The 15576-nt window shown below is 44.0% G+C and overlaps 1 protein-coding gene across 4 annotated transcripts in view; it reads right to left on the bottom strand.

Annotated features, from left to right (window-relative positions):
* kcnq5b (potassium voltage-gated channel, KQT-like subfamily, member 5b) overlaps positions 1 to 11422 on the bottom strand; it is a 110353-nt gene extending 98931 nt beyond the window's left edge. For all 4 annotated transcript variants that reach the window (XM_031871395.1, XM_031871392.1, XM_031871393.1 and 1 more), the window contains exon 1: positions 10819 to 11422. In XM_031871395.1, coding sequence (XP_031727255.1) covers positions 10819 to 11147 — 329 coding nt within the window. In that variant the 5' untranslated portion in view covers positions 11148 to 11422. The remainder of the gene's footprint in view (positions 1 to 10818) is intronic.
* Between the last annotated feature and the right edge of the window lie 4154 nt (positions 11423 to 15576).

Raw genomic sequence — 15576 nt, 5'->3', positions numbered from 1 at the left:
AGGTCAGAGGGCGTCTGGCATGTCACCAACTACACGGCAGCATTACCAGGCTTGTGCCAAGCAGAATGCCTTGGAGCAATGCCCGGACCTGTATCCCCCTGATGTGCTGCCATGCCGCCCCCTGCCCCCACCCCGGTAAGGGCCAATATTCAGCATGCATGCTCACCCTGGCTGTGAGTGTAGATGGTGGTAAATCCTTTGTCCTTGCATAGAACTCCCAACCCCTTCGCATTATGACTACTGTAGTGCGCAGCCTACATCACACTAGAACAAGCCACAGTGGTGCAATTTTTGGACCAAGGATGCCTTTTGATACAGTGGGTTAGCTGCAATATCAGTTTAAGTTGTGTAGTCTTTACAATTTGGTGATATATGTGTTTGATTGAGGTTTATTCTATGCAAAATAGATACAGGAAATAAAAGTGGGAATGGTCACATTTTGCTTCCATCCTGGAGAATAACTCAAATCACAGAAAGTTGAAACCCAGAAACACACGCAATGTTAAATTAAAAGACCTGAAGACCTACATCAGGTATCAGATTGGGGCGGTAAGGGGTGTCCAGGGGTAGCTGTGTTGTTCCCACAGGGACATGACAGGCCCACGGACCCATGAACATTAAACTGGTTGCTGCATGTCTAAATATAGTATAGTAGCAGTAGCTAGGGCATGGCTTGTATCAGCCATAATTAACTGCTTGCCACAGTGAAACAGCAGTGACAGCATGGCCAGTAAGGCCGGCACCATCAGTGGATGACAGATATGCACACAGAAGGCAGAAGCGCTCTCTGATTTATTTGATCAATTTCTTATTAACACTCACAAGACCCTGTATAGCGATCTCAAGATGGCAGCATCAATTGTTATAGTAACATGAAAGCACTCAAAATGTTATATTCTACTTCAGGATTTCTCAGACGCTTTGAGGGATTGCTGCTGTTGCTTGCGCAAAAACATATTAGGAGGCTGGCTGGTTGTGTAGGTGCGAGTTTTACTTGGGGGTCTTCTGAAGCACCTCAGCGGTCATCAGATAAACCTAGTTATTAGGCCTCAATCTGCCTGTGTAACACTCCATATCTGATGAACTGTAACACTCAGATCTCCAAATTAGTCAAGCGGCCTGACTCCCTCCGTATCTCTTCCCTCCCTCTTGGGAGAGAAAGAAGACTCGATGAGCGGACTGCCAAGAATGACGTGAAATATCTGGAGGAGGCATTGCAGTAAATATCAAGGGGTGAGAGAAAAGAGAGTCAATAAGGAAAATTGGTATGATTGGATGAGATGATTGCACTGTGTGGCAAAACACATCTCAACAAACTGTAAAATGACTTGCTGGGACAACCAGCCACAAAACCTTCATATTAGGCATAAAGGGCAGCCAGGTGGAAATAAAACCTCACCTACGATTGCAGCTTCAGTTCCCAGCACAGGGAGAATGCTGCAACCAGTTTTGATGCCCACTGGTTCGTCATGGGACTTGTTGGAGACAAAAATGTGTCTACACTATCAGGTAGGCATCTGGGCATTCAAGATTTGGAGGAAAATGTGAATATAAAGCTGTGAAAATGTGCATTTTTATTTAATAGAAGTGAATAAACTCCTTGCCAGCTTGCTGTGGGAGGTGCTGAAGTGCAGCAGCCTGTCAAAGGAGGCAAACAGATGCTGTTTAGGTCAATTATGTTTCTCTTAGCTGAAGCACAATGCCCACAATGGATGTGTACAGGCTTGTACTGTACCAAGGCCTTGTCTTTGTGTTTACAGAAAGAACATCTCTGAAAGCAGAGCGAAGGAAACTCCCTCTGAGTAAACGCAAGACTGAAACATGAGCCCTACAGCAGGCGAGCCCCAATAAGCTGTGACTGTCCTCTGATTGGATTCAAACTTGCAAAGTGATTTGCATATACATCCATCCATCCATCCATCCAATAAATGCATGTGATCGGTTGGTTTTAATAACTTACATCATGATTGGAACTTAATTTGTTCATGTTCCAAATAATGAAAATAATCACCAACAAGAAGACCCGTTGTGAGTTATTTGTTTTGATTGAGCTGAAAAGTAAGTAAGGAACCATATTAGAATTGTTACAGGCGATCATAACGTTGAGAATTGAGTTTTAAATTTCCGATTATTGGGTTTTCTGCATCGAGTCATAATTGTTCATGTGAGAAAAGCGATGCATCTAAAAACCAACTGAAATGCAGGAACTTCATCTCTAAAAATGATGGTATGCTGGGAATCAGTAGTGTAAAATATACATTGTAGCTAAGGGAATAACATATGGAAACCTAAATAATTGAAGACATGCCTAAACACATATTGACTTAAAGCATCACATAACCACAACTAAATGCATACACTACCATAGAAACAGTTACATTAAATGGACAAATACCCTCCTTCCACATCTGAATCAGACTTTCACTTCCTCTCATCAAGCCGTTACTGACAAATTTACACCAGACACGTATGCAACGCCCATGACCATCTTGAGACAGCTTCTGCTGCCACCCCCCCCCCCCCCCCCCTTTCACTGACAGTGTCAAGCAACCACCATTTGGACAAAGACGTCACACCTCTGCTTTATGTCTTTAATGTGCTGATCAAACCAGCCAGTTTCTCTTCGAAACGTGTACTGAAGTAAACTCTTGCTGTTCATAAGAAGCTTCTCTTTTCTTTGAGTCACACTCTGAAAAGACGAAAGTATGGGCCCCGACTGTGTACTGACACAAAACGCCCTTATGTTTCACACAGGTTAAGAACATCGCTAGATGAATGGAAAATAGGCATGTATATAGACGCCAGCACCTACAGAGAGGGCTTTCTAAATTCAGTACTGAGACTTCTACCACACCAGAGGGCATATGCTTCTCACAGAGATAATGAAGACAGGGTTTACAGTGAAAACAGATATTTCCAAGTGACAGAATGTCAATGGCTGGACTATAAACAGTTTAAAATATAATACATAACAGCACTGAGATTCCGAGCTGCGTCATTAGTCTTTCAGATGCCTACTGAACATTTTATTGTGTCTGTTGGCTTCAAAAACCCAACAATGTCTACCAAACAGCTTTTAGGACGTGCCAGCATCCTTTACTGCAGCCTATAAATTCAAGTATTCCTAACAATAAAGCGACTGATAGTTATTTAACAAGTGAGAGCAGCAAGTTCATGTCACCACTCCGGTAGTTCAGCGTGCCAGTTCAGAAACCTGAGGTGAAGGAACACCTTTTCCCCCCACATTTGCCTGCCCCCAAACATACTTGCAAGGATAAGAGCTTGTTAATCCAGAGGTGAGATGAATGGCAGCACTGTGTATGTGTGTGTACAGGTAGGAAGGAGAGCAGGCTGGGACCCCAGGTACAACTCAACTCAGCACAAAGACTGGCTCAGTCCTGCTGCTGTCACTCATTGGGAAAGGATAAAAATATACATGTTTGCCATAGCGATACAGTATATAGGAAAATGCAACCGCAGAGAAGAAACAGTGCACACGTGAGCAAGATATTTGCATTTATTTAGCCATCAATGCATAGAATAAAAGGTTACAGGGTCAAATGGGGCGGCAGTATCTCTGTAGTCCTTCTTAAATGCTAACATTGCATTTCCTGCTGGCTTGTATTTTGAAAAATCAAATAACAACCATACAGCTAACATAAACGTCAAAATTGATCCTGATGTTGTAAATCCTTTATGTTAAAATTTTCAAGAAGTAATTTCACCGGGAGGCATTTGTGTTAGAAAGGCAAACACAGTTGAAGGTGAAATATCTCTTTCAGCATCAAAGCCAATGAGGATATGTTGTGTGAGCATGTCAAACAGAGGATAACTGGATGCTGCGAGGCCAAGCTCGTAAGCATATTTGCTCCTCTGACCTGTTCCTAATGTGTCGGCTCAGACGAGGCAGATAAGGAAGGAAAAGAGATTTTTTTTATTGCCTCCTGAATGTAGTGGATGGTGAAATTGAACTTCTGTGAGTTATCCAAACAGCGCTTCAGCTGTCCAGGCAGAACAGCTTGGCCAATTTAGTATCATTCACATGATCCTCATGAGGAAGGAATGACAATATTGCCTTTTCACCACATGAAGACTTTTATCACAGAAGCTTTGATTAACTGATTTATGAGATACAGTTGATAAAAAAGGACGATGACATGGAGGTATAAAAGAGGATTATATTTGAGGATTATTAAATGTGTCCGGCCATAAACCTGTGTTTTAGAGTACTGTCCCTAGACAATGACATATTCAAAGTGTATTATACACAAAATGACACTGCAGAATATGATGATCATGTTCTCACATTATGTACCAGCACTGAATCCAAAGTTATGTATCAGCATGTGTGCTTAAAATATCAGCTGATGCTGGCCTGCCACGTGCCATATATTGGAATTAACTCTACCCATATTGATGAGAATAAAAATACATTTGGGCAATTTAAAAAACATGTAAACATACACCTGTGGACAAAGCATACATATCACATAAATGGAATCAATACATGTTGGCAAGAAATATGGACAAGCATTGGTTTACATATGGATTACAATGATAGTTTAGAGCTGTATTAATCAGTTTTTTTAGCCACTTGGAGGCAGGGAAACAATATGTAAACACAACACAAACATATTATCATCTCTAGAGTTGATATGACGAATGAGTTAGCAAAAAGTTGCATATTTACAGTAATTTTGACGGCAGAGCTGGATTCATTTGGAGTTGTGTTTCTGGCAACGTAACAAATCCAATATTCACTCTCTTTTTAGGTCTGTTTTGGTCTTCTCCAGCTCATATGAAAAAAACATTCTCTTTAGCTGCTAAATAATCCCCTATGTTCACCAGCTAATCACAAACTTGATCTGGGTACTGTGGGATAACAATAAAACTTTCAGCTCACTGTTTAGCTGGCTGGGCCACAACTTTACAGTTTTGGTCCACTGCCATTACTCTCATAGCATTGTTTTTAGCTTCAAAAAGCATCTGTTTTGTCATCGAAAAAGCTCTAAAAACTGCCAACTCAGCACCAACACATTTTGCAACTAGCGGGTTAACATCGTGGAGCATTTAGCGCCTAAAGAGACAGATATTTCCCTCAGGAGTTGGTAGAGACTAAAGAAAACTAAGCTAAGAGAGGCTGAATATTGGGTTCACATTCCTCAGGTGGATACACACAGGACCCAAGGTTTGACATATCAACCTAAAAGGTGATTATATGCCAATACTGTTTTCACAACTTGTTTCTGCTGCCATTAAGTGGCCAAAAAACTCAGTCATTGCAGGATTAAGGATCTTTTACCTATGTTTGTATTCTGATTCTAGCTTGTACACTAAAGACTAAACTATACAGTAAAGAAACATACAGGTTTCTTCTTTACTATGCAGCTCCCTGCAGTGACAACCACTTTACTGTAATCATCAATTTCATGCACCCTGGTGATAAAGGGTATAGTAGTGTTCTACAGTTGGTCCGTGGAAAGCAAAAACACATCTTAGCTCTAATGTAGGCAAGAAATGTAAAAGGTACAAAAACAGTTAGTACAGCAGCAGACTAGATTATGTTCTAAAACCCTTGCTGGTGTAACAATAAATCAATGCATACATATGCTTTTTAATGTTCAGAAATCACAGAACTACTGTACTTTTAATTACACTGTATTAAGTTTATCTCACTAACGGCCAGCCTACTTCCGATGCCAAAATTCTGAAAACGTCACAGCAGTCGTTTTTCTAGTCAGAATTGAAAATGTGTCAGCGAACAGCCGGTCAGGGACTGCAGTTAACTTTTCAATGGGGGTATCATGAACGGCTTCTGGCAAAAGCAAACAAGGCAACCTAAAGGCAGAACCCTTCCATTGGAGTCCCTAACACACAGCACATCTATTTTCATATTAGTAGGTTTTTAAACACATTAAAACCACCTGTGTATGTTAAAGACTTATGTGGTTAAAATGTAAAGAGGGCCCCAAAACAAAACCTCCCCTTGTGCCTTGAGGAGATAAGGCTTGCCCTGCATGTGGGGTATAGTTACTTTTCTGGATTCCAGTAAATTTCAATTTGTTCCTTCCTTTGTACAAACTGGCTGCTAAACAGCAGTTATTGAGTGCACCATTTACATACATTTGGTTAAAAGAAACATTGATAAATTTGAGGGGTTTTTTATTGCAGTAAATTCAATTCAATTGATTTTGTATAGCCCAACATCACAAATTTGCATCAGAGGGCATTACAATCTGTAGACATGCGACATCCTCTGTCCCGGAAATTGAAAACACAACTAGCTTTATCATCAGCTGGCCCTGGATATCATCTTATTCTGTAGCTGAAAACAATGACAGTGAGGCTCTCAGCTGCAATAATTGTCATATCAGCAGACCAGTGAAACTTTCAAGACCACTGACCACAGCAGCATTCATCACAGGAGAGAGAGCAAAGGCCTGAGTGGGAGTTTAGTACCTCCATTGCTCCAGTTCAAGCTCACTGCCACAGGACTGGAAGACAAATCATTCACCAAATTGCCAGCCAACCATCCGTGAATTCCTAACGTTCATGAGCGCTCATGTGAAGAGAAAATGAGTGCAAGTCTGAGGACGCTTGTGGGTGTGCGTGAGTCAACACCTTCATAAGGTATGTAAATTAGCATTTTTGACTCAACATTTAAGCAAAGGTGTAGACCAAAGTGGAGCTGCAATGGTGTCTCTTTTAAATGATGGCCCTAATAACAGAGGATAAGGGAGGTCATCATTGAACTGGTTGACCCCCATAGTGCTCATTGACATCATTGCAATACCTCTTCGCCTCATAAAGGACTGGGACTGAATTGATGTCTGAAACACTTTCACACCCCAAAAATGTAATCCTCCTGTATACGGAATTATGACACGACAGTAAAATAGAAAGGAGAGACTATATATTATCTTTAACAGCTAGGACGTTGTGTAAAAAGTTAATTTAAAGGATATCCCTATATATAATAATATTGTCACACATTCCACATAGTGCAGCATTTAAAAATAGCTCAATTTTGTTGTAAGGTCAATTGGAATTACTGCAATCAGTGGATTCACTCACAAGAGTTGAATAAATGTGTCCATATCCATCCATCCATCCATTTTCCTCCGCTTATCCGGGGTCGGGTCGCGGTGGCAACAGGCCAAGCAGGCTGACCCAGACTTCCCTCTCACCGGTAACATGTTCCAGCTCATTCTGGGGGATCCCGAGGAGTTCCCAGGTCAGCTGGGAGATGTAATCCCTCCAGCGTGTCCTGGGTCCAGTGGGAGGCGTCCAGGAGGCATCCTAATTAGATGCCCGAACCACCTCAACTGACTCCTTTCGACGCGAAGGAGTAGCGGCTCGACTCCAAGCTCCCTCCTGATGACCGAGCTCCTTACCCTATCTCTAAGGCTGAGCCCGGCCACCCTACGGAGGAAGCTCATTTCGGCCGCTTGTAGCCGCGACCTTGTCCTTTCGGTCACGACCCAGAGTTCGTGACCATAGGTGAGGGTAGGAACGTAGACCGAGTGGTAAATTGAGAGCTTTGCCTTCCGGCTCAGCTCCCTCTTCACCAAGTCGGTCAAGTGCAGCGCCTGCTTTACTGCTGCAGCCGCACCGATCCGTCTGTCGATCTCCCGCTCCATCTTACCCTCACTCGTGAACAAGACCCCGAGATACTTGAACTCCTTCGCTTGATGTAGGCACTCCGTCCCCACCTGGAGGGAGCAATCCACCGGTTTCCGGCAGAGCACCATGGCCTCAGATTTGGAGGTGCTAACTCTCATCCCTGCCGTTTCACACTTGGCTGCAAACCGCCCCAGTGAATGCTGGAGGTCACGATCGGAGGAGGCTAACAGGACCACATCATCTGCAAACAGCAGAGGCGATCCCGAGACCCCCGAACCTGACGTTCTCCACCCCCAGGCTGCGCCTAGATATCCTGTCCATGAAAGTCACGAACAGGACCGGAGACAAAGGGCAGCCCTGGCGGAGGCCAACACCCACCGGGAACGTGTCTGACTTATTGCCGAGAATGCGGACACAGCTCCTACTGCTGTTGTACAGAGACCGGATCGCCCGTTGTAATGGGTCCGGCACCCCATACTCCCACAGCACCCCCCACAAGAACCCCCGAGGGACCCGGTCGAAAGCCTTCTCCAAGTCCACAAAGCACATGTAGACTGGTTGGGCAAACTCCCAGAACCCCTCCAGTAGTCTTGCGAGGGTAAAGAGCTGGTCCACTGTTCCACGGCCGGGACAGAATCCGCATTGCTCCTCTTGAATCTGAGGTTCAACAAACGGTCGGAGCCTCCTTTCCAGCACCCTGGCATAAGCCTTCCCCGGGAGGCTGAGTAGTGTGATACCCCAGTAATTCGAGCACACTCTCCGGTCCCCCTTTTTGAAAATGGGAACCACCACCCCGGTCTGCCAGTCCATGGGCACTGATCCCGACCCCCATGCGACATTGAAGAGGCGTGTCAGCCAGGACAGCCCAACTATGTCTAGCGCTTTCAGCATCTCAGGGCGGATCTCATCCACCCCCGGCGCCTTGCCACCAAGGAGCTTTTTGACTACCTCAGCGGCCTCTGCCAGGGATATGGGTGAGCCTCCCCCTAGATCTTCAGGCGCTGCCTCCTCTGCAGAGGACATGTTGGTCGGGTTTAGGAGTTCCTCAAAGTGCTCTTTCCACCGCCCGACGATGTCCCCTGTCCGGGTCAGCAGTCCCCCCCCTCCCCTGCTGAGAACAGCCTGGGGTAAGCCCTGCTTTCCCTTCCTGAGCCGTCGGATGGTTTGCCAGAACCTCCTTGAGGCCAACCGAAAGTCCTTCTCCATGGCCTCCCCGAACTCCTCCCATGCCCGAGTTTTAGCATTCGCGACCACCGCAGCTGCAGCCCTTCTGGCCTGCCGGTACCTGTCAGCTGCTTCGGGAGACCCCTGGGCCAACCAGGCCTTGAAGGTCTCCTTCTTCAGCTTGACGGCTTCCCTCACCTCCGGTGTCCACCACCGGGTTCTCGGGTTGCCGCCACGACAGGCACCAATGACCTTCCGGCCACAGCTCCTAGCGGCCGCGTCCACAATAGAGGCTTTGAACATGGTCCATTCGGATTCCATGTCCCTAACCTCCCTCGGGATGTGTGAGAAGTTCTTCCGGAGGTGCGAGTTAAAGACTTCCCGGACAGGGTCCTCCGCCAGACGTTCCCAGTTCACCCTCACTACACGTTTGTGTCCATATCTCTGTGTGGAATTCAAATTTGTAGAACTTTGACACACAAATTATCACTGTTGAGTCACCCTAAACTCTTGACCTTAGTCGGCACTGTTAAGGCAGGTAACACAGAGCCGGAAGTCTAGATTGAAGGATGCTATTGCAGCTTAATTGCTTTGTTGTGCCATCCACTTTTATGTAACACTAAGCCTGCTCTGTTAGAGCATTAACTGCTCCATTAAAGAGACAGTTTTTAGACAGTTGTTTGACAGTCAATGGTCCAAATATGTCTTTTGAATTAAAATAAATAAACATATTAAAAGAAAGGTATTGAATTAAAAAGATGTACAATCCTGAGAGCTAAATGCCAGAGAGGAGAAGACAGTCCAGGGTAAATAAAAAGAAGCTCAGACCAGTGCTAGCTTTTTCTTAACTTGCTTGTGTGTTTAGCCATTAGCTTGCCGGCTACTGTAGTTACATCACTAACCTTCCAGCACTTCCACTTTTCACTATTAATTTGGCTGTACCACTGTGACTGCGTCTAGAGTCTGAATCTGCCTGTAAAGAGGTGCACGTTTTGAAACAGTGGTAAATGTGAATTACAGTAGCACACGTATCAGGCACACACACACACACGTGGTGTTGTTCATTTTATACAAGCTGCTTCTTCAACGATGCTTTAAATATCAAGTCATCAGTTTCATGAGCTGCATGGATTAAGTACAATAGCTCAAGCAGCACACCATCACTCTTTCCAACCACTCCTCCTGGTGCACAGACACACACATAAACTCACATCCACACACCAAAAAAGATGGTGCTCTAGTCTACAGTAGACATGTGTTTCAACTTCCTTCCTCTCAGAGACAGTCGTGATGCCACAAACACAAGTTGCACGCGGGAAATCAAATGCAGCTGCAAGAATGATGGAGAGCAGACAGAAGGCTGAAAATGTTCTCGATTCTTGAACTTCAGGAGCCAACAGACCCTGAGTTTAGTTTTTTTAGTGTTAGATGTGAAAGTGACTTTATATATGCAGAAGACAATGAAGAAAACACCAGTCTTTGATGTTTACTACAACATATTCATAATCTAGTGAAACTGCAATCGCACTAACCCCAGAGTTGAGTGTGTTCAACATAACATGTTTATATCCACTGCAAAAACAAAGAGTCCTGTACAGTCATCAAGGGACATAATGTCCAGTTCGGATATATTTGCATCACTGCACATGGATTTCAATGGGTTCATTCAAACAGCACAGAGGGGATTTCCTATGCAAGCTGTGAAACCCCCTGTGGTGAAGGGGTGCTCATCCAGTAACATAGGCCTAGATGAGCTGTGCATTCATGACACCTACCGTTTTATCACGTGTCGGCCATCATGTCGGCCACAAAAGTGACAAAGTGATGTGTAAAAACATATTATGTGAAACAAGATTCACGCAGCGATCTGTTCCTGTTAGATAAACCCAGGTTGCATTCTGCATTTGTGTCATTTTCAGTGTTTCTGTGCGAAAAAAGTTCCTGCAGAGTGGGTGGATAACATCAACATGTGTGCGACTCCCGAGCTTAACGACAGACTACCCGACATGCAAATGATGAAAATAAACTTACACAAAAGCATGGTAGATGAACGCCCAGGCTCTCGGTCTCTCCAGCACGTTGTACAGGTAGTTTTGGAGCCGCCGGTAGTGCACGTTTCTCCGGCCGCTCTGCGCGCTGTATATGAGCGGCTTCCCCAGGAGGCTCAGCCGGGCTCCCTGCTTGCCCCTCAGGCTCTCCGACCCGGCAGCACCTGTTGACAGCAAACCGTCTCCCGCGATGCTCATCATCTTTCGTCCGGACTCAACATCTTTCAAGCCGTAGCCTTCGGTACGGTTACCCGGCGATGTCCTCATCCAGAGCCCGGTGCCGCCTTCGTCTCCGCTGTGGTTGCGGGGCATGGCATCACCAAAGCAGGCATCAAGTGCGCGGAGGTCTTTTCAAGCATGCGTGTGGTGGGAGCTGTGCCCTGGACTAACAATACCTTCCACGTGCGAGGCGCAGTCGAATAGGCGCTGGGAGTGAAACCGTTGTCAAGAGCAAGGCACTTTGTTTACCGTCACACTTTGACCGCCCTCTTTCCTCTTGCATCAACCTCTTCTTAAGCCATACACCACCACCACCGCCGCGCGTAAAGGTATCCACGTGTCTGCCCTGTGCACGATGCTGCAATGTTACAAAATAGCAAGTGGTTGTTACAGTTTGTGTGCGGTGGAGCTGAAGGTATTTTTAGCATTCATTTTCAGCTCTCCTATTCCAGTGCGCTTTATCGCCTGTTGCTTCAATACAAAGCTGCGCGTCTGCACGGCAGAAGCACATCAGTGCCAGCGAAGATAAAGAGTTTGATTTTATCTCACCTCCACATTAAGAACAAATGGTAAACCGTCGCTCAGTTGTGTAATTTAATTTCCCGAAAAAGTTCCAAATTACACCACGTTTCTGAAAAACCTATCAGGTGATGGATTCTGATGATTTTTCCACTTGGTCGGCTCACTGAACATCTGCAGAAAAAATTATGCCGTAACCAAATTCAAAGACACTTTTATTTTAAAAAAATAGTAATGTGTAAATCCTACAGTTCCATCAAGCTTTGCACTCAATGTTTTAAGACTGCTCCGTCACCTGCAGTCGCTAACACCAGCATGTGTGAAATACACATTTCTGATGTCTCATGATTCAGCTGTAATATTGCTAATATATTAGAAACGATGCACAGTGAAGACCTGTGTCAGTCTGTTCACAGTAAACTGGCTTGTTGGTCAAGAAGTGAAAGTGAATCGACAAATGCCATATCAGTTATGCCTGCGCGTGGACTTCTCCTGCAGGCGCACATGTAGGCTACACAGTCTCTTCTAGACTTTTTTTGTGCGCTTTGTAATCATCGACCGGATGCATCAGAGCGCTGAATAGCCTACTGTCCACCACAGAAAACACTTGATGAACACATTATTGGGCCAAGCGGACTCGCTCGGTATTTTATCAGCATTAGTCAGCATCGTGTCTCAAATATTAAGTATATAACAGACGGCCAGAGACCACGGTGTACTCTCGTATTTAGAAGCTGTGAGAGTGCAGGACTCTACCTTCAGAGCATTGACTGACTGAACGTCTCCCACTGTCTTCCAACAAAACTACTCCATCTACTGGAGGCCGCAGCACCATGCAGCCTTTGTAGAATATGACAATCTCTCAGGGTTTGGATGCAAAACTTTTCTTTTGCTCTCAGTTCTGATTCTCAGTTTGCTCTTTACATATATGATACTACACAGTAACAGTAACATCACACAGTTTGATGGAGGTTGCGTGTAATATTGGGGATCTAGGGCGTGATACCATATTCTTGTTGCACTAAGTGACCATGTTATTTGCCTGGTAATTACTTTCCTCCTTAGTACTTTTAAATATTGCATCCTTTGCTCTGAAATTTTTGTGGATATCCCAAAGTTTCCAAAGATACCAAATATGTCTGGCTAGAAAACGGGGAAATGTAAGTCTTGGAGTTCAGCATGAAAGCTTATTCTTGACCTTCCAAATAACTGTTCTCGACTTAAGGGTCCACTTACTTGCTTTTTTCCAGGGTTTTCAACCACATTAGGGAACGAAGTTCACTCAGTTGTCATATAGTCAAATCTTATGACATGTTGACATGACACAAGAAGACTTAAAAAAGTGGTGTGGATAAAAATCATAAAAACAACAACAGATCCATCTTTGACAACAAACTAAACTCAATTTACGGATGAGACATTGTGATATGGTTGAAAGCTCTGGAAAAAGTAATTGGTTCTTTGAGTTGGGATTGTTTTGTCAATTGAGGTCTTGGGTTTATGCATTTCACTCACTGTTAACATCAAATACACATACAATAAAGTGGCCACTTTATTGGGTACACTTGTACAACCCATGTAATCCAACACCATAACACCCATCTTTACACAGATCACATTGTCACACAATGGTTAATTGTGTCTAAAAATTGTCTTTCCAATTAACATTCATGGGGGGAGCAGAATATAAGAAATACAAGAGTAGAAACTCGTGTAAATTGTGTCTACTTGAAAAAATGAACTGAGGGCAAAACTGCTGAAATGTACTGTAACTGTACATGTTCAAGTCGGACTCAACCTTTCCTTTCGTTCCTTCTGAGAGAAAGCTGTGATGATTTTGCAAACGGTGCAGATATCATCTAATCTGGTCACGTTATGAGTTGGCTTCCTGCAACCAACGCATGCCGACTGTCATGCACTTTCAACAAGACATTGGAATGGAGAAGAAAAGCCTCACGTTGAACACTTCTCAAAGTAAACAGTCTTTATTCATGTCTGGAGACATGATTCAGCTCAGATGTACTTTTTCTCAAAGTTTTTGTTTGTCTACTTTATTTTTGCCCAGTTTCTTTTGAAAGGTCATCTCAATAGATAATATTAAAATTGAAGTTCCAGTCATGGTCCCCGTTTCCATCGCTGTGTGTGACCTTTGACCTGATTAGAAAGATTAACCCATTTCCTGGGAGCAGCATGGAAATTTCATCATGGCCTCTGACATGCATGATCTGTGGTTCTCTTTTCCACCATAATCCGTATCCATGCTTTGTACATGGAGGTCGTGACCCCTGATGCTTTGACAGGGGGGGGGGGACCGGCAGCCCGGCTGCCATGGCGGGGCTGGTGGGAGGGTTAGTCGAGATTGCATGCAGATGTTGTTTCGGGGGGCCCTCTGCTTATTTAACGAGAGGATGTGGAACATAAATCTCCCAAGCCCTCTGCTGCACTATATTATATGTGAGGTCACACATGAGGCCGCTTTGGTTCAACTTCCTCTTCAGTGAGACGCACTGTAGCAGCAATCGAGGCATAGAGTTTTGGTGTTATAGTACCGTAGTACACGGCTGTCATGTGTTTTAATCAACAACGACTAGACAATAAAACGTTTGCTGTCCAGAAATGTACCTCTCCTATATGAGATTCTATTTTTCCTTGGCATTTTCTTTCGCCAACAAAAAACAAAACCCTGCTGATAAAAGATCAAGAAAATTCACTTTAATGACATGCTTTGTATATATACCATGAAGGAAAAACTATTCCTTTACAAGTAAAAGTATGCAGCTCAATATATTACTTTAAAATAGAACACTTTAGTAGTAAAATGTTCTGCAAGCTGCTTTTTCAGATGTTTTTTTGTTTGCAGATGGAAGCAGGGGTGCATCCGGGGAGTTAAGTTAGGATGATTCAAAGGGCCTGTGACTGACAGGGGCCTTAAACATATTGGAAGAGTAGGGTTTATTATCCAATAGAAAATTATAGCCTGTCATCATTATTATAATATTTTATTTACAATGGACTAATAAAACTAAAGCGTTCTTTATTATTTTTATTCATCTATACAATACTTTATTACATACAGTATATCTATACAATTGATCGCTGGAGCAAACACGTTTGAAAATGCACAACTTTTACTTTGAAGGCGAGCTGTCTCTGTTTCTGACACTCAAGTTCCTTTTACTGTGGGGCACGCTCATAAACTCAATAAACTCATGCACAAATAGTGTTACCAACTTGGTTACTTGTTTGCTGGACTTTTCAGAACCTCTTAACGCCCCAGAAAACGCAGTTACCACTGAGCCACTAAAAATGCTATGTTAACTGTCAATGACTCCTTACCTATGCTGTTTCAAGACCAGTGATTCAGAAACACATTTGCTACGTATAGATGAGGAGGGCGTGCTTACAATTGTACAATCAGCATGATCAGAGATCTAATGCCCATCCACGTATGTATGTCGTGTATGCCGTGGGGTCTGGCCTGTGATGGTGGGGCCCAATGTGATATATTGTTATAGGGCCCAAATTCCCTGGCGGCGCCCCTGCTTGGGAGCAGTGCTATAAGAACACAACATTGACATATCTTTAGGTTATTCTGACAACCATGTTAGCATGCTGACTGCAGACACAGAGCAACATTATCATTCATTTTAAGTCATGTTTGTATCCAAATGTCAATTTATTTCTCATTTTAGCTCATTTCTTTGCTGCCCACCATGTCTTGTGAGACATTTCTGGCTGCCTAGCTGCTAAATGATTCACAACTGTATGTTCACCAGCTAGTTGCTAACTTTGTATGTCTGCTGTTTGGTGCTGGTATAGCACTCAATAGGTTTATCAGAGCTTTCAGTCAGGAACTCTGAAACTCTCTTCATAGATTTTTAACCTTTTATTGCAACAAATGGAAATACAGTTCAACTTGATGCTGGTGGCTCCGCTCTTAAAATGCTCCCTGGATTTAGCCAAGCAGCCACCAAGCCAAAACAGGGATCACCCCACGGGAATG

The sequence above is a fragment of the Anarrhichthys ocellatus genome, unplaced genomic scaffold, assembly GCF_004355925.1.
Source record: "Anarrhichthys ocellatus isolate YVR2014 unplaced genomic scaffold, GSC_Weel_1.0 scaffold58, whole genome shotgun sequence".
Lineage (NCBI taxonomy): Eukaryota > Metazoa > Chordata > Actinopteri > Perciformes > Anarhichadidae > Anarrhichthys > Anarrhichthys ocellatus.
This window is presented reverse-complemented; position numbering and strand designations above follow the sequence as displayed.